This window comes from Tinamus guttatus, unplaced genomic scaffold (assembly GCF_059628265.1).
Source record: "Tinamus guttatus ecotype Peru unplaced genomic scaffold, ASM5962826v1 Tinamus_guttatus_pri_ptg000004l, whole genome shotgun sequence".
NCBI lineage: Eukaryota > Metazoa > Chordata > Aves > Tinamiformes > Tinamidae > Tinamus > Tinamus guttatus.
In genome coordinates, this window is record NW_028288538.1 from 10,371,343 (window position 1) to 10,395,605 (window position 24,263).

General features: G+C 38.5%; 1 protein-coding gene across 2 annotated transcripts in view; it reads left to right on the top strand.

Moving 5' to 3' along the window:
- Positions 1-10,119, top strand: part of CEP152 (centrosomal protein 152) — a 29,098-nt gene extending 18,979 nt beyond the window's left edge. The window contains exons 21-27 of one of the 2 annotated variants that reach the window (XM_088540281.1): positions 1,582-1,753; positions 3,154-3,333; positions 6,577-6,658; positions 6,733-6,839; positions 7,473-7,629; positions 8,725-8,828; positions 9,072-10,119. In XM_088540281.1, coding sequence (XP_088396407.1) covers positions 1,582-1,753; positions 3,154-3,333; positions 6,577-6,658; positions 6,733-6,839; positions 7,473-7,629; positions 8,725-8,828; positions 9,072-10,111 — 1,842 coding nt within the window. In that variant the 3' untranslated portion in view covers positions 10,112-10,119. The remainder of the gene's footprint in view (positions 1-1,581; positions 1,754-3,153; positions 3,334-6,576; positions 6,659-6,732; positions 6,840-7,472; positions 7,630-8,724; positions 8,829-9,071) is intronic. The other variant, XM_088540290.1, reaches the window with a different exon arrangement.
- Positions 10,120-24,263: the final 14,144 nt, after the last annotated feature.

Genomic DNA, 24,263 nt, shown 5'->3' on the forward strand with positions numbered 1-24,263 from the left:
AACCTAGAGATTAAATGGTGAAATAACATGTCATTCAGACTGTGATTTCCATCTGTTTCTTTGTAGTCAGTGAAACTACACAAATATAAAATTATTGTAAAATACAGGGCCTGATGATTAGTCCATCCACAAAGCTAATTATCTTCTATCAACCTTTCTGCCTTCATTAGACATTAATTTTCTGTTCTGTGTTGCTTTTAAGGGTCTTGATTTGAACTGATTCCAGTATTTAGTGAAGATATTTATCCTGGAATATGTTTTTACCAAAGTAATTGGTGATTAAAACGAAAATACCGATCAGTAATTCATGGTTGATGGCTTTCATATATGTGAACTCTTTTGGACCATAGAGTGGGAAGACTTTCCATCACCTTGCGGGGAGTAATTTAGTGGATTGTAATGTTCCACTGAGGTGTTTGCATAGTGACTTTTTCTTCTGATATAAGTAAAAGTGAAAACATTAAAATCTTCCTGCAGATTATCTGTAGTGGAACTAAAAAAAAAAAGATTTTAAATGACAAATTAGGGAAAGGATTATGATTTTTTTTCTTTTGATATGCATGCCTGCATGAGGAAATCTATGCTATTTCTGTTTTAGAGAAGTTTAGCACTAAGCCGAATTTTATCCAAAAGGTTCTTTTGTTTTTCTGTTGTTTTGACAGATTCCTCTTTTGCAGTGCTTATGCTTGCAGTAAGTTTTTGATTATGGGGAGCATCCCATCGGAAATGCCATTGCTACCCAACATTCAGCAGCTGTGAATTTATCCTAGAATAGGACAGAAAAATAAATTGCCTTATTCTTTAAGAAAAGGCAGGGAGACGGGTAGTGGTGGAAATAACTTCTCATGATGCTGTTATACCATTTCGTAGTTGTAGGAAGTTTCTGTCTAGAATTTATTCTTCTAAAGGTTTCCTGAATCATATGTTACACAAAGAATCAGAAATTTTTGCTTAAGCTTCATATGTTTCTTGCAACAGATGTGCATGCCTCTTGGTAAACTGTTGTTAATATTCAAATGCAGTTCAAGCCAATCAATGCTTTGAAGTCTCTTAATAGCAGTAGAGTAGTAGAGAGGCAGAGTTTTCTTAGTAGTAGTAGAAGACATAGTAATGTCTTCTTTTATAGCATGATACTAAAGAAAAGTAACATTATTTCTCTTTATGACTTCCTGTCCCTCTATTAGCCATCTTTATGCAGAAACTCCCTAAATGAGTCAAAAATCTTTCTGCTAGATATGCCCTTGAATAGTTGAAGTTTACTTTTTATTTATTATTTAGGACACTGGTTGGTGACGTTAAGGGCTGTTGCATTAAAGTTTCTAAAGTAAAGCTCTCGGGATAATTACTATTGCAATGAATTATACTGGGTACAGCTTAGCATGTTGGATAGAGATTTTCCTCACGATTGAATCTGTCATGTACAGTTCTGTGTCCGATTTTAAACCTAAGATAAACTTACTAAAACTATTTGGGCAACAAAGGGTGACTTGTTTTTCCTCTTAACACCTAATTTATTTAAGTAAGTTATTGGTTTTTTTTTTTGCTCTATATTGAGTTTTCAGAAAGTGTTTTCAATTGCAGAAATATGAGCAACTACTGACTAAGGTAAATGAAAAAACATACTGCTGTGTGCAAAGTGGTGAAGGAGAAACTGGAGAAATGGCAAGACCTCCTGTGTACAGTGTTGGACACCAAATAGAAAAGCAAAGAATGCCAAGACAACCTCCTTCACAGGAAACGGAAACAGATAAAGGTACTGGTTTTGTTTTAATTTAATTGATGATAAAATCAAGGCGTTAAGCTTGTTAATAGTAGTCTTTAATAATTGATAATTGAATATACTGCATGCTTACTTACCTAGTGAATGTATCGATGACAGAGGAATATGCAGTTTTTCTGACATTGTATTGTTTAATGCTGTGTAGCTTGTACTATATTAGAAGTGCCCAAACTGCATGACAAATGGTGCTAATCTACTGATTATTGATCTAATGGTAGACTTCAAGCTTTAATTTAATGAATATTAGTAGCTTTCTACTTTTTAAAGCTGTTTTTCAGGAATTAATAGTATCTGCTGCAGATTTACTACTCCTAGGTGACTCTGGATAGAGGAATGCTAGTGCCTTCTGTATTTGGCAGCTAGTAAACAAGACCAGGCTGAACATACCATGCAGGATATAATCCAAACTGTGTCTCAAAAATGGGTAATATTCAACTAGTGTTTCAAAGATCAGGTGTTACTTCATCTCATCAGTAGACAAGATGAAGAATTCTGCCTTCATGTAAAACATTGTCATGTTATACTTCACCTGGCATAGTAGTCATTCAGATTTTTTTAATCTAGAAATTAATTCTCGAAAACCTGAATTGCAGGATGGGGGTTGGTGGGTGTGTGTGTGTTTTTATTTTATTTTTTTTCCTCCTCTGCAGCATTGTAGCTCTTTCCAAACCATCATGCATACTATGGAGATGGTGTAGTTGGAAGAAAAACTTCATGGGAGGCACAGAAATCTCTCTTGAGCTTTCTGTTTAGTTTGAGTTCTTACGCAACCAAAAAAACATAAAGCAACAAAGCCCAAGAGAATCTTTGGCCTTATGCCTATAATGTGGCTTGAATTCCTTCAACACCAAAACAACAAGCCATCTATTAAACACAAAACAATACAAGCAACGTGGCTCTTTGGTCTCTAGAGCTCCCTGTACTGGCTATAGAGAGCAGCCTTTGCCCTTCTGGAAGTGGCCCAGTCTTTGTAAATCTCTTGGCTTAACTAGACTCAGCCACATGTGAGCCTTCGCAGCAGGTAGCGCCTCCCCTGCAGATGATTCCAAAAGCCTCTGTTTGTGTTTTTTTTGTTTGTTTGTTTTTTAATGTGCAAATGTGATACTACAGTCTATGCTGAGACCTCTCTTTAGATTCAAAACATGACAAATATGGATGTACTGAGGCTGAAAGGGCTCAAATACTTGATAGATAATGCTGTACATTCTGTAACTGAGGTCAGCCTGTTGTGATTCTTTTAATTGAACTAATACACTGTATGCGTTCCTAGTGAAAGAAGGAATATCCAAGTGCACCAGTGGAAATGGTAATGTTGGGTTTGATTCTTTTTGATCCCATGGGTGATGTATAACATATAGTAATTGCTATTGCAGATGAGAAATGTAAGAAAAGGAACCTTTGGGCTCATGAAGATTTTTGCTCTGAGTGCTGCTGCCAAGAGCTTGAAAAAAAGGAGACTTTGTGCCAGGATTTGAAGAGAAAGTTGGAGAAAGCCTGCAGACATCTTCAATTTGCTGTAAGGGAGCACAAAGCTAAGACGGAGCAAATCCAAGGTTAGGATTGTTACATAGCGAAAAGCTTGAAGGAGCTCTGCCTTACTGGCTGCATGGAATCTCTTTAATCTCTTGTGTCATATAGCTTTCAGTGGATGCAAATAGGATGTGTGTCTGTGTGTGTCTGTGTGTGTGTGTGTGCGTGTGTGTGTGTAAAAGGCAAAAAAAAACAACAACAAAAAACAACAACAACAACAAAAAAAACCAAAGCACATAGGAAAAATGATTACTTCTTGGCTGTAACCATTACGTATCACATGTGTGCATTAAGAACAAAATGCGGGAAAAATGAACACACTGCAGATGGTCTTTGTGTACATGTGGATCCCATTGCCAGTGAGGGTTATACACATCTGTGTGTGTGCGTGCGTGTGTGTGTGTGTATACATATATATATATATATGTATGTATGTATGTATATGAGTCTGGGAGGTCTTTAGCTGGCTCTTTTGAGACTGTACTGGTACTGTGCTCCTATGCTCCTACTCATCCCACCATGGTAGGAGTATACAGAGCAGTGTGGCCCCAAATGCTGCTTGGTTACTTTTGGTGTTAGTGTTAAAAAGCCATTGTCCACAGTTTTCTTGTATCTTCCTGCTGTTAGTAACAGATTTTAGCCTTGTTCTCTCTCTCTCTCTCTTTCTTTTTTTTTTAAGGTTAAACTAGTATTTTAAGTAGTTCTTGCATAGTTTCTCTTGCCTTTTAAATCAAGATATTATTTTTGTGTTCCTTTGTAACAGAGAAGTACAGGGTAAATGACAGAGAAAGGTCTGTAATTCTTGTATCTTTCCTATGTCAAAAGTACGTCACCCATGGTAGATATTGAACACCTCGACTGTTCACTGGAAGTTTGAATGCAAAGCAGGGATCCCACTGGAAGTATAGAAATTAGGTTTTTCTGAAGCTACTTCTGATAGAAAAAGATAACACAAAGTTATCGACTTGAGGTTCCTCTACTGTAAGTTTCTGCTTCTGATTAAGAAGTGATACATTCCAGTAGTTGAATTTTAGCAAACAGTCTGCAGACTGGGAAGGTTTCAGATCACAGAGCATAAGTGTTTGTCCTCATATCAGTCTGGCTCTGGAATAGTGTTGTTTTGCTGTGATAGTCTTTATCTAACACTTCTGGCGCTATTGCTATCAAATTCTGTGGACTGACACATGCTGGCTAATGGTAAAACCTCCCTGAGACTTTGTCATCAGTTTAGTTAAATGCAGTATTATCTGAATTAATATTGCTACTTGTTTTTTTTTTATCGTACTCTTGCATCTTGTGCATGTCATTTTTTTCAGGATAATAGATTCCATCCATTGCTTTTTGCAACTCGGTAGAAGTCTCTGCCCACAGCAGGAACTGAGCTAGCAAGGATAACTGTTCTGTATTAACCCCCACTGTAGTACCTGTAACTGTCTGTCTTAGCTCTCCCTTCCTGGGTCTTGTATTTTGGTTGGCTGCTCAGAGGAAGTCTCACTGATTCATCTGTCTCTAAATAGCAACAAACTTTACCTAGGTTGGCCTGTGAGAGCAGCTGTAGAAAGATTGCCTGCCCTGCTTAGTACCTATGCTTGAGAACATTTGTGTTCTTTCATGTTTGAGACATAACTTACCAGGTGGCACAGGGTTCCATTTCAGTTTGTGTCTGAGAAACTCTTTTGCCTCGTACTCAGGTGTATTCAAGTTGATAGAGATTCCTGTTTTAATCATTAGAAGAAAGGGGATGATGTTCTCTCTGAAGGAAAACATGCTGGTGATTTGACAAAAGAGTTTTGTGCTCCCAGACATGTTTGAAGCAGTTAAAGCTGCACACAGGAGTGTCCAGGCCATTTTTAGGCTCCTCTTAGAGAATGATAGGAATTGGACTTGCTGAACATCCAGGTTCAAGAGAGATCTCAGCTGCTTACTTAAGGGGTCAGCAACTACAGAATTACTTAGGCCTGCCTTGGTGAAAGATACTCACGGAGATGTGGCAAGTGGCTGGCTCAGAGAATAGGTGCCAATTAGTAGGTTATACCAAAGGACTCAACTCCTAACGTGTCAAAGACTATGCTTGTAGTGTGCAGTTTTTCAAAATATGAAAACTCTTGGTTGTCCACTGTAATAAATTTTATGCTCAGTGAGGATCATTAAGAGCTGTATGTTATAAGGGAAAAAAAAAAGGTAAACCACAAATGAGAATCATTGAAGGCCAGAAATTTTTCCAAACTTGGGTTCTCTTGTATTGCTTCGTTCTGTATTCAAGGATTGTTTCTTGCATTTTGTTTCTTCCATGTATCATCCTAGAAAAGGAAGCAAAACCTCTCTGCCTTTTGTATGGCATTTTTCATTTTTCTTCATATTTTTCATTTTTCTATATTCCATCCATGAAAACTGATTCTTCCAGCAAAGACTCTGCTTATTAAAGACACATCCCTCCTTGATTGTGGTAACACTTATGTTCACCTAAGAATTTCTGTGGCTGGATGCATTAGTGGTATCTCTAGCAAGCATAGGTGCCGAAGGACAGGTAGGAAGTGTAACCAGCTTATGCTGCTTTTCTTTCCTAAATTAAGGAACTTACAACCATGAAACCTTCAATTGATTAGTATCCAAGTTTGTCTATCAATGGACCTTAGTCCTTTTCAAAAATAGCAATGTCCTTGAATTCTATTAAATGGCTGGTAAATGGATTTTCAAGGTCTTTAACCTACGCTTTAGGAAACGACACAGCGGTCAGATGGTGTCAGCGCTAGCTCTACCTCATGGGCAACAGCCTTTGGTACAGGTCCCAGGTTTGGGGCCTTCTGTTGGGTCTATTGATGCTCATTCCATGTGCTGACTCATAATACTTAAATGATTTTAGAAACACTAAGCGCAGTTCAGCATGAAAGTCTAACCTTTTTCTGTAACACTAGCTTGTGATCATTGAGCAAGAGACAGTTTTATCTTTTTCCATCTCCAGGAACCTACAGATGTTAACCCACAAACTAATCATTCTTTTCCAACATTTGTCAAAACAACCCTCATTATTCCTTCCTCTCCTGCCCTTTCTATACCCTCACTTAATAATATCTGAAGTTTAACCTCAAGTTCAGGCTTTGATCATCTTGTAATTGCTTGTTAGAGCTGTCTGTAAGCTGTTGATGCTTTTTGACACTGAATTCCTACACCAGAAATAGCAGTTACTATATAGTAGCTTATGTTCGCATCTATTAGAATTGAGAGAAATACAATGAGTTATGATTCATGACTTCTATTTTCTGTAGAAAATCAGAAGACTTTAGAGGCTCTGATTGCAGAAAACACTGAGATGAAGGCTAAACTAAAAGACCTGAGAACACCACCAAGGTAATAATAAATAAAGCAATATTTTCATAAGATAAGCTGCCTTCCTTGCACGGGATGACTTGTGTGCTTTTCAGGTCACTGTCAGAGGGAGCCATCTCAAAATCCTGTACATCCTGTGACAGTGTAAAAGGACTGGAGGAAATGCGTGTTCAGTACATTAAAGCTGTGAGCAAGATTAAGAGTAAGTATTAAAGCTCGTAGAGCAAAATAATTTACTTTGCTGTCAGTTTCCTGTGCAATTTGGCTGAAGGAGGAAGAACTAAAAAAAGTCATGGGAATTACATTTGCTTTACTATACTAAATGTCTTGTGAACTGATCTTATTTCTCCAAAATCTGCCTACCCCTTTAGTCTCTCCTGAGGGAGAACCCACTTCTGTACGACCTATTTCTCTTCCTGTGTTCTTGGCCTTCTGGGCTTTAGTCGGCAGCCTTTTGGCAGAGGAGAGGGGATTCAAGTCCAATGCTAGGTCTTATTTGACAGCAGCAGGTCCCCAAGTGCCAGCTGTACTGCCATCGAAGAATTCCTGGACCCGCATTTACCAACATTCCTCTGAAATCCTGCGCTTAGCATGGCTATTGACCAAATGCTGCGGAAGAACAAGTGACAGCCAATATGAAACATTAAACAAGAACTTAACTGTCTGGCTCTGGGTCTTGCACAGCACTTAGCCAATGGCAACCCGAGGAATGGGGATTTGGGAGGAATGTTGGCTGGTGAACCTGGGCCCTTGCTGTCTTGCTCCAAGTCTGCTAGTCGGTCCCAGTTCCTTTTTCTGTTCAAGGAGTCAGCACTGATGGAGTGTGTTTGCATAGGTGATATGCTTTGTTATATCCGTGAAAGTAAGGAGAGAGCAGCTGAAATGATTAAAGTGGAGGTTTTAAGAGAACGTCAAGAGACTGCTCGGAAAATGCGCAAATACTATCTGACCTGCCTTCAGCAGCTGCTTACTGATAACGGGAAGCACGAAGGGTAAGTTCAGTTCCATTTCTCTGGAAATTAGTATGGCTTTTGAAGGAAGCGCAGTAAACTTCTAGTTTAGTGTTGAGTTTGTTTGCTGGTGGTTCAGCCCGTCTTAGAGCAAGCCATGTCTAACCTGAAGTCCTGCTGGGCTGCTTTAGGAGTATCCCAGTAGGTTGCCGTGGGGTTTCCAGGGATTTTCATGACTGAAATCTGTTGAATAGTCTGATATATGTTACACTACCTTTCCAAGGTTCTCTGACTCTCCCCAGTATTTCCTTCAAGTAAAAGGCAGAGTAAAACCAAAGAAGCACTGTGGTTTTGCAACTTTTGTACATTTTAATTTTTGAAAGGAAGACAGTTTTGAAGGTGATCTTTTAAGGCTGAAGTAGTAAAGTGTATTTGTTCTTTGCTGTTGTGAGTTGTCAAGAAGACATTAAATACTTAAAACAAATTCTACTTTTTTTTTTGATTTGTTTTGTTTCCCTTGGTCTTGCTGGAAGACTTGCCAAAGGCTCAGACCTTTCTGAGCTTTAATTGAAGAAGCAGGGCTGGTTTTGGACTGTTAACAAATCTTTCTTTGGAATGTGTGGATGGCAGCTGATCACTTGTGGGTTTTTTTGTTGTTGTTTTCTTTTAATGCTTATTTAACAGTGGGTATTAAACACCTCTAGATGTGCAGTGCCTTTGAGACTGCAGTTTTCTAATGATTTGTTGTTTATTCCAAGATAGAATCCTATAAGCCTTATCTATTGCCCTATAGTAGAAATAAAAGTTAAGGATAGTATTTTGAGCAATGACTATTTGAGAGTGAACATTAGAAGCCTTTCTTATGGTGTGTAGTTTTTGCCTAAAAGCAAAGGAGCAGAAGCTAAAGCCAAAAAACAAAACAAAACAAACAAACAAACAAAACCCAAAAAACAAAGAAGAAACAACAAATTCTTATTTCCTCTGTAATATAGATCTGTTAATAAATGATGGCTGATGTAATGGCTTATGTAGAAAGTGTATGCATTCTGCTGTTATTTATTGATTGCTTTAGCTGAAATGACATAAGAAAAACTAATTAACCTTAAACTTTTTTATATGTTCTGCAATTCTTGGTAGAGCTGAAAAAAAAATAATGACTGCTGCCAGCAAGCTTGCTACAATGGCTAAAGTCCTTGAAACGCCTGTTCGACACATACCCCAAAGCAAAACTACCCGCTCAGGTCTGTTGGGTGATATAGTTCTGGTTCTCTTGTTTAATGTATATAGTACTGAAAATACAAATGAGTGGTGAAATAGCAGATTTGTTGTTGTTGTTTTTGTCTTTTGGTAAGCCTGTGAACTGAAATGTAGACATGAGCTGCTTATTTTGATGATGCTAATATTGACAATTCTTTATAAAAACATTTTTTCTTCCAACCTTAATATCTCCTTCAATTAATCAATTTCCTTCTCTTTTCTCCTAGTTGTGCCATTAAATTCTGATCTTCCAACTGGAGTTGAGCACTCAGACAGGGATTTTGTGCTTCAAACTAGGCCAAACTGTATGGAAAGCAAATCATGTGCTGAAAATATTACCCAAAAAGCTAATGATAAAGTTGTACAGAAGTGTGTACCACATGACTTGAGGCAGCAGTTTGATGCAAGACAGACTGAAACACAATATGTGCTTCATAAAGGAGGGACTTCAAGTATCCAGAATGGGAATAATTGTAAGAGCTTACATGATGCCTCAAGAGATGCCCTGTCGGAGCTTTATCCAAATGAAGGTAGAAGAGAAAAATTTGGCCCCATCATAAATGCAGATAAAAGACTGTTGTGCACAGCTAGCGAGATAGCACATGAAAATACCCCTCCATCTGCTTCTCAGGTAAAGTTGGGAACTGTGCATGCATCCAGCTGCATGAATGGTCTTGCCATATCCAAGCCAATTCACTGCATGCTGGAGAGCCAAAAGGAAAGAACACTCTTGAAAGATGATAAATGTAACCAGCCACATGGAAACTTGAAGACCCCAACTGAAATACCCCAGGATTTTGATGTTCAAGAAGCTCCAGAAAGGGATGAAGGCAGCTGCAGTGAATGGAGTTCCGTGAATGGAAGTCTGCACCTGGATAGTGCCAATATGTCTCTGTTGTTCTCTGAACAAAAACTTGTTACTAATGACCAAGCACAGATGGCTTCTTATGAAGAATTTGCTCACATCAAGTCATTTTCCTCTATGGATGAAAATGTTGGTACTTCTTGGAGAGAACTTACTAATGACAAGATTCTTGATACAAAAAACAGCACAAAAGTTTACTGTAGAGACCATCTGAAAGCAAATGCAGAGCATGCTTCATTCCTGAAGTCTGACAAATCAAAACCTCCTGTAGCACAACTTGGTGCATCACCAAATTCAAATGCTGGAAAAGGCTACAACCAGTACTTGAAAAAAATGGTGCGGGATCCCAAAGCTTTTCAGGAAGATAGTGGTTTTGATAGTCCACCTTGTAACTTAAACTGATAACAGGAGTTCCTCATTTGTTGGGGGGTGTGTGTGTGTGTGTCTGTGGGGCCACATAAACGTATGAAATCATATATTTAAATAAAAGCTTGAGGATGGGGAAAACCTGATTGTTACGCATTTTCAAACTATTGCGTAAAGAAATGCTATAAAACTAATATTAATGGAGACTTTTGTTTACCTTTGTATTGACTTTTGTAGTTGTTTATGTGTATTATATGTTTATTAAATACAATCTATTTTTATATTTTAACTTTAGTTTGCAGTGCAATGTTTATTTATATAAAACAAAGCTACTGTCATTTGTGGTAATCCTTTAAAGTGCTTTTGAAAGCTTCAAAGCTCAACACATATGAGATATTTTAGAGTTTGTATGAAATAACCATTTCAATTGACTTGTCCAGACCTCCAGCCTTTTAAGCCTCTGTGCATGCTTATAGTAAAAGCATAAATACTTGTATATTTTTATTAAACTATTATAATCAAATTTCAAGTATGTTTTCCCTTGGGTACAGCGCAAAAAAAAATATATTGTGAAAGAAGCTTTTATTTAGGACAACCATGTTTTACCGATGTTCCTTAAATAGCACAAACTATCACTTTGAACCAAAGATTCCATCATATTTCTCTTGGTATTTATTGCACTTCCTTTTAAAGGCCGGCTTGTGTGCCATAGGGAACTGAAACACAGAGGGTTAGACTTTTTTCTGGATCTGGGTCAGACAGGAGGGCAGGTGTGTATATGTGTGTTTGTTGTTTGTTTTCTCCTTCCTCCTTCCCTCTTCCTCTCTCTTGCTTGTGGCATTGCATTTCATTTCTAGGGATACTTTCACGAAGACAGTTTTGCTGGTGGGTTTATTGGTCCTTAACTCTTGTTTATGCAGTGTGATTAAGTAATACCTGCTGCCTCTACTAATGTGGTTGTGGCCCAGCCATTCACATGAGCAGTAATACAGAGTATGTAAACACAGATTTTTGCCTCCTGTTATTTTTGTAATGCTGGAGCAACCCGTCTGTGCCCCCAGCTGCCCCCATGAGCACGTAGCTAAAGGTTGTGTTATGTAAGGATGCTCATTTGGGCTTTCAAATTTGAACAGCACAGCCCAGTCTAGAATCTTGCTTTCAGTTTTTACAAGGAAATAGTGTAAGATTCAACAGAAAAACATTTAAAACATGTTAACCTCCCCCCCCCTTTTTTTTATAAAAAAAAAAAAAAAAAAAAAAAAAAACCTCTTGCTTGTTTCATCTTTCAGGCCAACTGGCAAAGTAGGAGTTACGTCTGGTAAGCAAGACATATTTGTGACTTGAAGCTTTCTCAGGAGATCTAATGAGAAGGATCAGAATTTCTTGGTGGCCCTTAGTGTTACCCCTAAATCCAATCCCGCTTCCTCTTTAGCGAAGGTGGGGTTTGTCATCCTCAGCGGGAGCAGGATCAGGCCGCAAGAGACCTCTTGTGCCTAAACAAACATGAACAGTGGTTAAGTTCAAGGGCCAAATTCCAAGCCCTTAGCTAAGGAAATAACTGTGGCCTTGTCTGTAGGGGAAAGTTTTTACTAGTTATCCCACTCTCAACCCTGCATGGATGCTGCTTTTTTTTTTTTCCCTCCCCTCTCGGCAGTCTAAGAGTGGCTTTTTTGGTTAGCCTGAATGTTTTTCCAAATTGCATAAGCTTAAAAAGAAGTATGTTTATTCCAGTATAAAAGGTACTTGCGTGGTTTCTTAAGCCAGTATATCGGTTTCATTCATTCCTTGGCCTAATCTAGAAACCTTTCCAAGATGGACAAAGCCCATGTCCATAGAAGTAAATATGCAAGTGTTCTGTAAGACATGATGGAACCTTCAGCAGCCAAGGAGCCATACTGGTAGCAGCTGTAGTGAGATTTTGCTCGGTGGCCTGGTGCAGCATATTTTACTCTTCTAGAACACATGTATGATCGTCTTTTCCATGTTAGCATTCACCTGAGATGGGGTTGATATTTTACTTGTAGCTGGTCCCTAAAATGCCAAGCTTAGTGAATATGTGCAAACTGCTTTCAAAATCCTATCAAAAGCTTTTATAGTGCAGTGTATTTTATCTCATCTTGTTCTTTTTTTTTTTTTGTATATGTAGCATCATAGTTTTTAGCTTTTTAAAAAACTACTGTGCTTAAAAACTCCATGACTTCAGTTTAGAATAAAATACTTAATGATGCTGTTCATGATAAATCTTTGGATAGTGGCCGCTTTTCAGATACTTTAGAAGCTGAAGTCCTACAGTGAGGAAAATGGATCTTGCTCATTCCTGCATACACCGGAGAAAGTGAAGGCTGCAGCAGATCACAGCAGCAGGCAGGTAACAAGAACAAGTTTGTCTTGTGTGTGGATTTTCTCTTTTATGTGGCAGGAAGAATATGTCATGTAGACAGGCAAAAGAGTAAGAGGAAAAAGATCTTTCCAATTTCAACTAGTAAAAGTAGGAATATTTAATTATAGGTGTTATATTAGATTTATATTAGAGTTGCTATTTCAGTGTATACCATATTATAGTATTGCACTGTGACAGTGACCAAAACTGTAATGCATATGCAAATGTGTGTGTGAGTAAAGATTCTGTTAAATCCTTGCTTACCTAAATCTAACTCTGTATGTTGTTACTCTGACATCTCCAGAGTGCTCTGGAGCTCCTGAGGGGTTTGAGTTCTCCTTAATGAGAATCAACTGTGAAGGCCTGCAGAGGAGATCCAGACCCAAACAGCAGCAGGCATTCCCTGGTGAGTAGAGTTGTGAGGGACAAGGAAATACTTAGCCCAAAAATCAACAGCTCTGATTAAAAAGCATTCCTCAGTTCTCATTCTTGTAACCTCAGCAGGAAAGAATGAAGCAACAGCAGGCAAACAGGGGTGGCAGCTCCCAAAACTGGCCAGCTGACACCAATAGGGATGGGGGACGTGGTGTTGCAACATGTGTGGCTGGATGAGTATAGCTGAGCCAGTGTTATAACAGGCACTAAATGAATATCTTAAAGTAAGTTTGCCATATGTTTTCACCTGCTGGGTTATATTGCTGACCTGTTTTATTCAAGAATTCATCACTTACTGTTAGATCTTGATTTAAATTGTTACTTGCTTTAATCACAGTTATGCTAAAAGAGATGGTTACCTAGTTCTAGAAATGTGGCAGTTTAGTGCTGTTTAGCTTAAGCTTTGTTTAACTATTCTCTCACCAAAGAGGGGAGAAAAAAAAAAAAGTAGTAGCAAAATGCAATGGTTTCTTTTCTTTTTTTTTTTTTTTTTTTTCTGGTCAAGATTTCTGTGCTCAGCTGATTTATCACGCAGATACAGTGTATGTGCACACTCTTGCTTGGAGCAACCTCTTTCAGCCAATGTGTCACTCTGACCTCATTTGATACTGAAATACCAACGCAGTAGTAGCATTGCCAAGCTGCCTGAATCATATGGTAAATTAAGGAGATAACTTATTACACATTATTACTTTAGTGTAGCTTTATGTTTACCTAGAACTTAATTATCTTTTATGTAGTTAAATGTGCATAAATTGCTCATGTGCAGTGTGTGTCCTTAACTGATGCATGTTTTGAGATAAATTATTCTTGGTGTCTAACACAGTTTATGTATCTTCAGGGTCCTCCTCTTTCAGCTGGAATGAAATAGTGACACTTCTGTTATGTTAGAGCAACACCCATAGTTGTTAATGGAGAAGCTTCAGAATAGATGTTGCATGAATAAGATTTAAACACCCACCTTGTTTATTTTCACTAGGCATGTCTTTTTTTTTTTTCCAAACCACAACTTGCTATGGTAGACGACAAGGTTTTAGGCTTTCAATATTAACATTTCTGGAACACCCTTTCCTTTCCGCTTGTTGTAATCAACAAACTGAGTTTACTGTTCTGTGCAACGTAGAAGAAAACTAAGCCAAAGGATTCAAGGTCACTGTGCCTGTGCTGTTGGCACACATAACATCAGAGCACCTCAGTGTCCTCACGTGTTAATGCTTGAGACCTTTGTGAGGAGAGGAGTGAATACGACCTGTTGTATGAGTAAGAACTGAGGCCCGGAGAGGTTAAGTAGCTTGTTCAGGCAGTTAGGAAGCCTGAACAGGGAATTGAAACCAGGCCTTTTAAATCCTTGGCTAATGCTTTAACTGACACATTACCTTTTCTTTATGCTTTATGGCTTTACTGTCCTTTTGATTTTCTTTGATTTGTCCTCTGTTCTAGTCAGGTAGTCAGGTCTATTGCTTTGTGTGTTTTGTTTGTTTTTGATTATTATTTCCATTGTCTTTACACTGGCCCATTTTTTTTTCTTTGGCTTTGCATTTAGCCTCTTCTTTTTGTTAATTTTAATCTTGGCTGCTCTTTCCGTCTGACTTTGCACAGAGTCGTCTTCTTTCCTTGAATGTCATCTACTTTTAAGATTTATTGACTGTTTCTACCAGCATCATTCAGCAGCCCCCTCTCTGGAAGGGGTGTGTGTATGTGTGTGGAGTGGGGGGGTGGAGTAGGCACTTTGAAGTTCTTCTCCAGAATGACACAGATACCCTTTCTGGTATTATCCGACTTCTTGGTGACCTTACCTATGATGGTGAAAGTCTTTCAGAGTTGCTACTTTCAAATCCAAGTTCAATAAGAGTAATCTGTGGATGTGCAGCTATGGAAAACTCTGGCTTGTGTTCTTTGGCTTTCCTTAACACCTTTAGGATTTAATATCTTGTTCCCACCTCCCTGCTGGACTATCTCTTATTAATACTTTTGAGTTGGTACTTTCCACTGAAGCTTGAAGATCTGCTTACCACCATATAGTGTGCTTTTTCTCTGAAGATCTCAAGCTGGGTATACTTCCCAGAAGTATCGTGATGCACAGTCTCATACATATATTTCAGTCATTCATTCTTAAAACTTGCTGTCAAAGCCATTCTTTTGCCGTTAGAGCTCTGTTCTCATGTTTCCCTTTGTTCTGTGGGAGTTGGTAAGATTTTGCATTGAAATTTATTTTAAACGTTTGCTCTTTTGTGCAGATTCACTGCGAGGCCTTGTTTCCCACAGTGTAGATGGGTGACAATGGAGATGATGGCAACCTGGCAGGGATACAGGAGCACATGACTTGCAGCTGGAGTGAGATGTCTTGCAGTGTTCTGATGCAGAGTACTTCACATTTCCAAATGAACCATGCTTCTCTAATCTTGGTGCTTGGGCAAATACTTCCCTGTTGTGCAGTCCTGGGCACTGATCTATGTGAGAAGCAAAGCTCTTGTTCCCTGCTTTTCGGTACATGCTTGCCTACCAAGGAAGAATTTCTCTAAGTTCGAGCCCCTTTTAACACTTGCTAAAACAAGTCTGCTTCCATCATGTAGTGATGCCTCTTTGTAAATTTGAATACAAGTAAAGAAATGCATTTCCATTGCCAAATGTTCTGGTTGAATGACATCCCTGGTGTTCCGGCTTCATCCAGATGACGAATGTTCCCTGTCAGCCTGCAGCCTAGTGAGAAGGGACAATGGTACAGAAATACAGTAATAATCTAATCAACTCTGCTTTAGAATGTTAAACAAATGCAATTCTTTAATGCTCTGGTTTTGCTATAGCTGTTAATTAACATTTGCAAAAGCAATTTGTACAGCAATGGAGTGGAGAGGAAATATTCAGTTTTAAGTAACTTTACTCCCCTCTAGTGGTCTTGTATCATATATATACTTTTATATAACACTTCTCGATAGATTTAAAGATGGCTTATCAAGGTTTTTTAAAAAGTCGGCTGGTAATTTCCCTTCTCATCTTTTATTTCTGTACACTGAAACTGCTTCGCAGTGACTAGGATTCTTGATTAAAGGCCAAAATGCAGCCACAGCTTTAGAAAAAAGGAACAAGCAAGTTAAAATCTATGGAAGAATCTCAGACCTGTGCACTCAACCTCTTTTCCTTATGCCCTCAAAGCTGTCGCAGCGTGGCAGTGTTAGTGTTGATGGCAATGTGACTCAGACAGCAGCCGAGGCTGTAGAAACTTCAGTGAAACCCAGTTACTTCTGCAGTTGATACTAAGGGACATGCCAGTTTTGGTGCATGTCTAATGCTGTTAGGGCCTGTGCAAGTTGTGGGACATCTGGAAACTTCTGAGTAGCTGGGATGATCCTTTAGGGTTGGTAGTTGGATCATTCCATGTAGGATGTGGCTTCCACTAGCTGTCAAATGAATGAGAACCTATGGGATCAGAATGGAAACTCTATAAGCAGCCCCGTCTCCTTTTCTGAGTCACTGATGTAATCTAAGCTATATAGGTGTGCAGCACAGGTTTAGCACAGAAAAAGTTAATGGGTAGCCATTAACTTGGCCAAATTTTTCTTTGCGGTCTGAAGTCTGTACTTTGACTGCTTTTAAAATGACTTATTAATACATTATCCTTGGAAAGGACAGGGTGCCTCACAAGATGCTTGTCTCTTCTTTCTCTGCTTGGAGAGTATACTTTAAGAAAAATGTACATGCGTGAATCACTTTTCAGAAGCTAGCTGTTCTTTTGAAACTACCCATTTCCTACCTTTCTGTTTTCTTTTAAAATGCTTTGGACTATTGTCTGGGGGAGAAGGTGGCCAGAGAAACAAGGATATTGAGTCAAAGAACATTTTGACAATTTTCTGTTTGAAAATACAGTTCTCTTAATGCTTTGCAAAACTGTATTTCTCTTCATATTTAGTTATGGAAGAAACTTGAACACAGTCCAAGAATCAAAACACTTTAGTACTACTTGAGTGGAATCTTTTGTTTCTAAAAGAAATCTCCTTTTGTAAACTTTTGCAACTTTGCAAAAAGTCAAAATGAAATGAAGCAGTTTAGTAAACCAAAACACAGCTTTTTTTTTTTTTTTTCCGATAAACTTGAGTATCTGTTTCCTTCCAAATTGGAAGTGAAAAGTAAAATTCTTCATAAAATATAACTTCTGTCCTCCTGCCCTGCTCTTACAAGGGATTCTTTGCCCGTGTCAGTTATGCATGTTATATTAACCAATAGCTGGAGAAACTATTTCCTATGTTTCTCAAGGTTGTTCCCTTTAGATCATTAACAGATATTTCTAATAAACGTGAGCGGAGCCAGCAGAGTCTTTGACTTTGTTTATCATTTTGAATGTCTGAGCAGTCCCTATGAGAAGCTGTGACTAATCCATCAGCCAGAGAGGTTAACTTTTTCTATTTTTTTTTTTTGTACAGCAGTGTCAACAGTCAAACAGAGTATAAATCATTCACAAATACACATGTAGGAAAGCAGGTAAGATACATAATGTGAAATACAGTGATCCCTATAGGTAGGGAAAAGCAGAAAGGAGACAGATGGTGCAGATGTTTCTTTTCTTAAACGAGCTGGCAAGCCTTGCTAGCAGGACTGTGCAGGCCTGGGTAGGCAGGGATCCACAGCTACTTGGGGCACTCAATCTAATGGCCAGCAATCCTGTGGCGGGACCGGTCCAGACTTGGGAGCGTTGACAAGTTCTGGTCCTGTTGCTCTTACTCTTCTTTGCATCTGGTCCATGTAGGAGCCCCATAACCTCGAAATTTCAGGTATAACATATGCTCCCGTGCTCTGCTCCCAGAAGTAAATGGTAATTAAGAACTGTAGCTTAGTGTGCGAGTAAAGGTAAATTTGTATAGTATTTAAACTCTTTTACCTGAAGATGGACTCCAAAGTGGAGAAAACTTAATGAAAGCAGGTGATGCAATAAAAGTATCAGAGGAAGTGTTTGAATAGATCCCAGTAGCTGGAACCAGCTGTGTCTTAAGCTGGTATTAAATTTAGAAAGAAGAAAATGTCAGGAACAACCCACTGTCATTCCTTCAGCTCAAGTTAGCAATAGTGAAAGATGAGGAAGAAATCTATGATCGTATCAAGCCCTTTGTATGGACTGCTGTGTATAACATAGTTCTTTAAAATACTGCTAGATGCCAGCACTTCATTTCTGTTAGGAAACTTGCTGTTTTTAATACCAGTAGTAGTGCTATAGCTAATCAGAAATTTTTGCTGGAATGTTATAGTACCAGTGGGGAAAATACAATACTGATAATTCTTGTTTCTTTTTGTATTTTCAGAAGGATGAAACTATTGGACAAAGGAAGCGGGTCTAAAAAATGAGCATGCAAATGGTCATGTCTAAAAACTGTAAGATCCTAGTTATGGTAAAAGATTTGATTCCTGGAGCCATCTTAGAGATAACCTGCTTGGATGCTTTACTGCACATTTCTGCTTTGCTATCAGGTGCAAGCAGGTGTCTTTGCAGCACTGCTCCGTTTTGCCTAAACCTGGTGTTGAAAGCCAAATCCCTCATAGTCTGGAGTTTTCTTCCTGTGCTGTTGGTATAGTGCCTGAAGACAACAGTCTCATTTGGTTTTGCTCAGAGCATCTGTAACATGAAAAGCCCGTATATCAAATCACCACACTGCCTGCTGACTGCTTTCTTGCCAAAGTGCTGCTAACTGTGGAACACATTTTGCTGATCATCGGAAGGAGAGCAACTTACACACCTAACAGCTGGCAGCCAGTGCTGCCTTGAAGGAAAGCTATTTGCTGATAGCTTAGGAGCAATGTAAACAAGGCAGACATGGATAGTTTTGTAGCTGAGATTAACATTGTTGTGTGTTAATCTTCCCAGCATCTTGATGGGCTGGACCCAACCTGCCTTCTGCATAAATGTGGCAACTTCCTCAGATTCTCTTTCTACCCTCTGGTCTTTGTATCGCAGATCAACTGGAGGCAGTATTTAGTCCAAATGTGTTAGAAGAGCTCAAGGGTATGACTTGGTTATACATGGGACAACTCCTTTTCCTTATTAAGGGGCTTGGTCAGTACATAAATTATAATGTTTTAAATATGTATTGATTTTTAATTGTTTTCCTTTTTCTCCAGCATGGGCAGAAACCATGTTGTTTGGTTTCTGACTGGGTGAGAGAGGAGAGCTTGTGAAACAAGGCAGCCAAAGCAGGTAAGTTGTTACCAGGACTGCTCAGAACAGCTTATCTTTATGATACCACTGGGATGGGAGGAGGGAAAAAAAGGAAAAAAAAAAAAAAAAAAAAAAAAAGGAAAAAAAAAAAAGTCTAATAAAGAGTTCAGTTCTAAGGTGCCATGGAAAAGTGTCCTTTGCCAGGATTCCCTGTAAAATGATCATTTCCAGCATATACATGAAAGATCCACTGGACTGACACAGTAGTGCAATGGTTTTCAAAACACATTTAGCTCCCAAGTTGTTGCTGTTGAATATGTGTATTAAAAGATGATATATCTGTGAATTTTGAAGATTTATTTTTTTAAGAGTTAGAGCAAATTAAAAAAAAATAGTTCTGTGTTTTAGATAACACTGAGTTTTTCTAGTATTTCCATGATAAGAGACTGCGCATACTTAGTAACCAGGGCTTCACAGATTCCTTGCCATTTTGCTTTTGTTGCGAAATTCAGCTGGATAGGTAAAGATGCTCATGTGTGGATCAAAGAATGGCAAAGATTCTGTGATTTGAAAAGGACTAAGCCAATCCTACAGAAGGAATTATTTGCAGTTTTCCATAATGCATCAGAGTGTGTGGTTCTGTTTCTGAAATATCAATGCTGCAGCTTAACTGTATGGAATAGTGGTCCCTGCAGTGAAATCAGGGCATGCTGTAAAGTCCACAGAAATAAGTGGAGAAGAAAACTCTGATCTCAGGCTCTGGACTGGGCTTAAAATGCCAAAGGAAATTTCTCTACATCATTGCAGTGCAGGGAAATTCTGTTGTTTTCACAATAGTTTATCATAAAATGTGTCCAGACTGGAGTCTCTCAGTTTCCCTTATCTTGAAAAGGCAGCATGAATCTTGTTATTTATATCTCCCACTTTTTATCCATAAAATTAAGACTTCCTTCCTTTTACTTAGGAACATGAGTCGGGGTAAAATACAGCTTTCCTATATTTTCATATATCTACAGATGGATAGATACTGATTTTTTTTTCCCCCCCATAATATGTCTTGTCCATGAATATTTTTCCTTGGCTCTCCCTACGGGTGTCAGATGACATTTTCTCTGCTGACTGTGTGCCTGTTTGACCTCTGTTCTTATTTGTCTGAAGTTATGTGGTATTTTTTTTGGTATAGAAAGGAGAGGAGTTCACAAAGCTAAAAACTGTTTTCAGTAGTTTTATTGAGAATTTGTGAAGTTTCAAAATTTGTCATTTAGGAAAAAAAAAGGGCAAACCAACCTCTCCTGAACTCCACCCCATTCATCACAGTAATGCCATCTTGGTCTAGACCTAGTGTTGCTAATTTGCGAACTATTAAAGTTGCTTTAAAGGCAGTGTTATAAAAAAAAAAAAGGGAAAGAAAAAAAGCTTAAGGGATTATTTGTGTCTTTGAACTGCTTTCCTCATTTAAATTGTGAACTGAATAATTTATATTCCTTCCTGTTCCCACTCTAAGACTGATTATTTGGAATCTATTGCAATTTCTCTTACTCAAACAGCCTATCTTCATAAAGTTACTCATAAAATGAATATGTTTTTGACTTAACTGCAATTATTACTTCCTCTATTTTGTTATAAGGAAAGGCAATCAGATCATTTGCATTATGTGTTACAGCTGCTTGTTTAGGACACAGTGAACTTATCACAAACAGAATCAATATGCAAATAAGAAGAGACTCATAATGAAACAGTCATCTCAAAACTGATAGAAAGTTTCATATTGATATTAGGTGGACTGAACATATCTAATAAGACTGGATGTGTAGGATATAGTATTTTAAAGATGTATACATTTTAAATATAACATATTCTATCCAGTATGGTGTGTAAGAGACCTTGGATCTGATGTGCATTCTGGAGCAATATAAGCTGCCTGATGAAGTTTATGGGTCTGATTAAAACACCCTCTTGGTGATTCTCAGTAAGTAACTTTTTGTACTTTCAACAGACAGGAAAGAGAATTCCCAAAAGATTTTCATACCCACCAAGAAGTCAGTCTCCAGATGAGATTGTCTCACTTAGTTTACTGGTATCTAGAAAACCTGAGGAAATGAGGTCAGCCTTTGGAAAGTTATTGAATGAGGGAAAGTGCAGACTGGAGCTGTACTGAGCTATCGCTGGCTGGGGACTAACCGCCACTCGCCGTGAGTCAGCAGCCTGCCCTCGCCGTGAGGAAGGCCAGCCGCATCCAGGGCTCTGCTACCCGCCGTGTCGCCAGCGGGTCCAGGTTAGTAATTCTTCCTGCCTCTTGGCAGTCCAGCATCCAGTTCTGGGCACGCAGTGCAAAAGGAAGATGTTTATAAAGCAGCCCGGCTGTGGTGGAGGGTCCCCGCAGTGGTGAGGGCTGGTGTGTGCATCCTGAGCGGTGGCGGCTTGGCCTAGAAGTGAAGGTTGAGCAGGATTTTACTGATGACTTTGGGGTATGGATAAGATGCAGCCTGAGCGTTCATGGTGAACAGCGATAGGATAAGAGGTGCCAAACATAAGTCACAACAAAGGAAATTACTGGCAAGTGTGAGGAAAAGTTCTTCATGTTGTGGGTGGTCAAACACTGCAACAGGCTGCCTGGAGAGGTTCTGGAGCTTCCATTCTTGGATGTACCCAGAGTCAGCTGGGCAGGGCCTGAGCAACCTTGTTTAAGTCAGTCCTGCTCCGTGCAGGGAACAGGAACAGATGATATCCAGGGGTCCTTTCCAACCCAAATTACTATTTGATTCTATATGAGAGCCATATGCAATGCTATCATAGTGTAATTCCTCCAAGGAAGGGCCTTGTAAACGGAATGTGCCGGGTTCAGAGTCTAATCCCTGGTCTCTATTACCTATTTTATTATTTCAACTGCATCATGGGGAAACTCCCTATCAACTGAAACATCTCATAGCTAGAGGAACACTGCGATGGAAAACAGAGGCAGTGACACCCAATCCCTTGCTGACACAATGTCTGCAGGAATGCAGGGCCTGATTCAGCTGTCTTTGTTTGTGTCAGTAGGGAGTTTGCATAAATGAGAGCTACAAGCAGAGGCTCCTAGTTACTGATTTCCGCCCACTTGGAATGCACTAATTTTAATAAAAAGTTGTATCCGTTTTGTTCAGTGTCTTAGCCTGAAAAATCACCCAACAGTTGTCACTTCATGCTAAACTATGAAATTTGTTTCACTTTGCTTCTAAACTTACAGGTGTGACTCAGAATGTCCTCTAGGACAAATGTAAGGTTGGGGAACCGTGTTTTGCAGTGGTTAGTCTGGCCAAGTTCCAATTAAATTTGACAAGGTTACAACTGACATAAAGAACAAGGATATATATATTTTGCTTGCATTAAGGCTGAGTTAAGGCTTTTATATTTAAATCAAAGAAACAGTATTGCGGTTTTAGACTTTGTAGATGTAAATGTCTGTGTGTACATATATTGTACATAAAATGTATGCATTCTATTAAACTTATTTTCCTTTTTACTTTATTCTAGTGGTATTTATATTTGACGCTAACTTTAGAAAAAATGGGTTGTGCTTCACCTTCCTAAAGGACAACATAGAAGGTAGATGTTTGCTTCAAGTTTTTTTTTTTTTTTTTATTATATTTTCTTTAGGACATCCATGAACAACTGTTATACACTATCTTTAGGAAATGGAGATGTAATGTCATAGTCTCACACTTATTAGGTAAGGATTGATTTAAAAAAATATATTTAGTTTTAGAAAATAGCTATGAATGTCTTGTAGAACTTTTCTAAAATAGCACTGAGGAAAGGGTATCTGAATTTGGACCTCTCTCCAATTTCCTTATGCTTTCTTTGTCACTGATGCTTAAGAAACCAGGTGCTTTAGAGAAGGAAGAATGTCTGTTTCCTTCAGACCTCAGAGAAGACAAATCCAATTACTGTCTGAACTCTCTCCTGATTTTTTTGGTGGGAGCTATCAAAAATTGCCTTGTTTTAGTAAATTAAAGGGATTATTTGGTTTAAGATGACAGAAATCTTGCACTAAAACTATTCCATAAAAGAAGAAACAGGAGAGGGATGGTCTGAATCTGTATAAAATATATTAGCTTTGAGGTCAGCTAGGATACAACCAAGATAAAATGCTGGAATTTCCCCAGAAGCACATAGGCCCCTAATGTCTGAGCCAAAATCTAGACCTCCTTTTGCTTAGAAAATTATAGAAACATTACCCCAACACTTTACAGTCTCGCAAACTGAAATTATGCTAATGTAGGATTAGATTTCCTCCTCCATCATTATAAACTCAGCTAGAAGAGGGGGAAAAAAAACCCAAAGTTTCTAAAAACAAAACAAAGATATTTAAATTTGATTTCTAAAAGTCATTCTTGGTAAGCTGCATATCTAGTTCTTCTAGCTTAGTTGACCAAACAGCATTAGGAAAAATAGGGGATAGTTGGTTTCATTTTGGAAGTCACTGAATTTTTTAGATTTAAACCAATTAATTGGTCATAACTTTTGGCTGTAATTACTGTTTGTGCTTGTCCTTTAAAAAAAAAAAAAAGCACTTTCCCACAGTCCTTGTTTTCATTGGCATAATCAAGACTTTCTTTATTAAGAAATATATAAGATGGATATTTTTGCTCACATTGTTCAGAGTAAATTTACACATCTAAAAAATGCAGTTACTGTAAAAGTTCATATAGTTAGAATGAAAAAACTCAGGAGTATTTCCATGGGGTAAGTTTTGTTTGCCACAGTTCCAACTAGTTTAAATTTCTCTAATGTGAGAAGTCTCGTAATCATCCTGCCGAAGGACGAGGAGGAAGGCTCGTGCCAGAGAAGGTCAGGAAGGAGGGAGATCAGCGCTACTTCACGTCACTGCTTTTGAACATAAAGATGTTCAGTGCTGAAAACTTCAGATATTTCTCTTCATGAGAAATGAAGAACAGAACAAACAGGTATTTCTCTGAAAATCAATTATAATAATTCAACTGCTATAAAAGTGAACTGAAATATTTATGTACATAATATTGATAAATGGAGAGATGCATGAGGGTATGTCTAGCTGTGAGCGTGTCTTTTACTAGAGGTATGTACCTGACTTGGATTTTAAAGGTGTGGGAGAGGTTGCATGTGCATTGGTAGGTACTTATTTAGGATCATTGCTTCCAAGTCAATAGCTAACTGCAAAGAACAGATCATTGCTTCTCCTGTGCTCCTTGATAATTACTCTAACCATAACT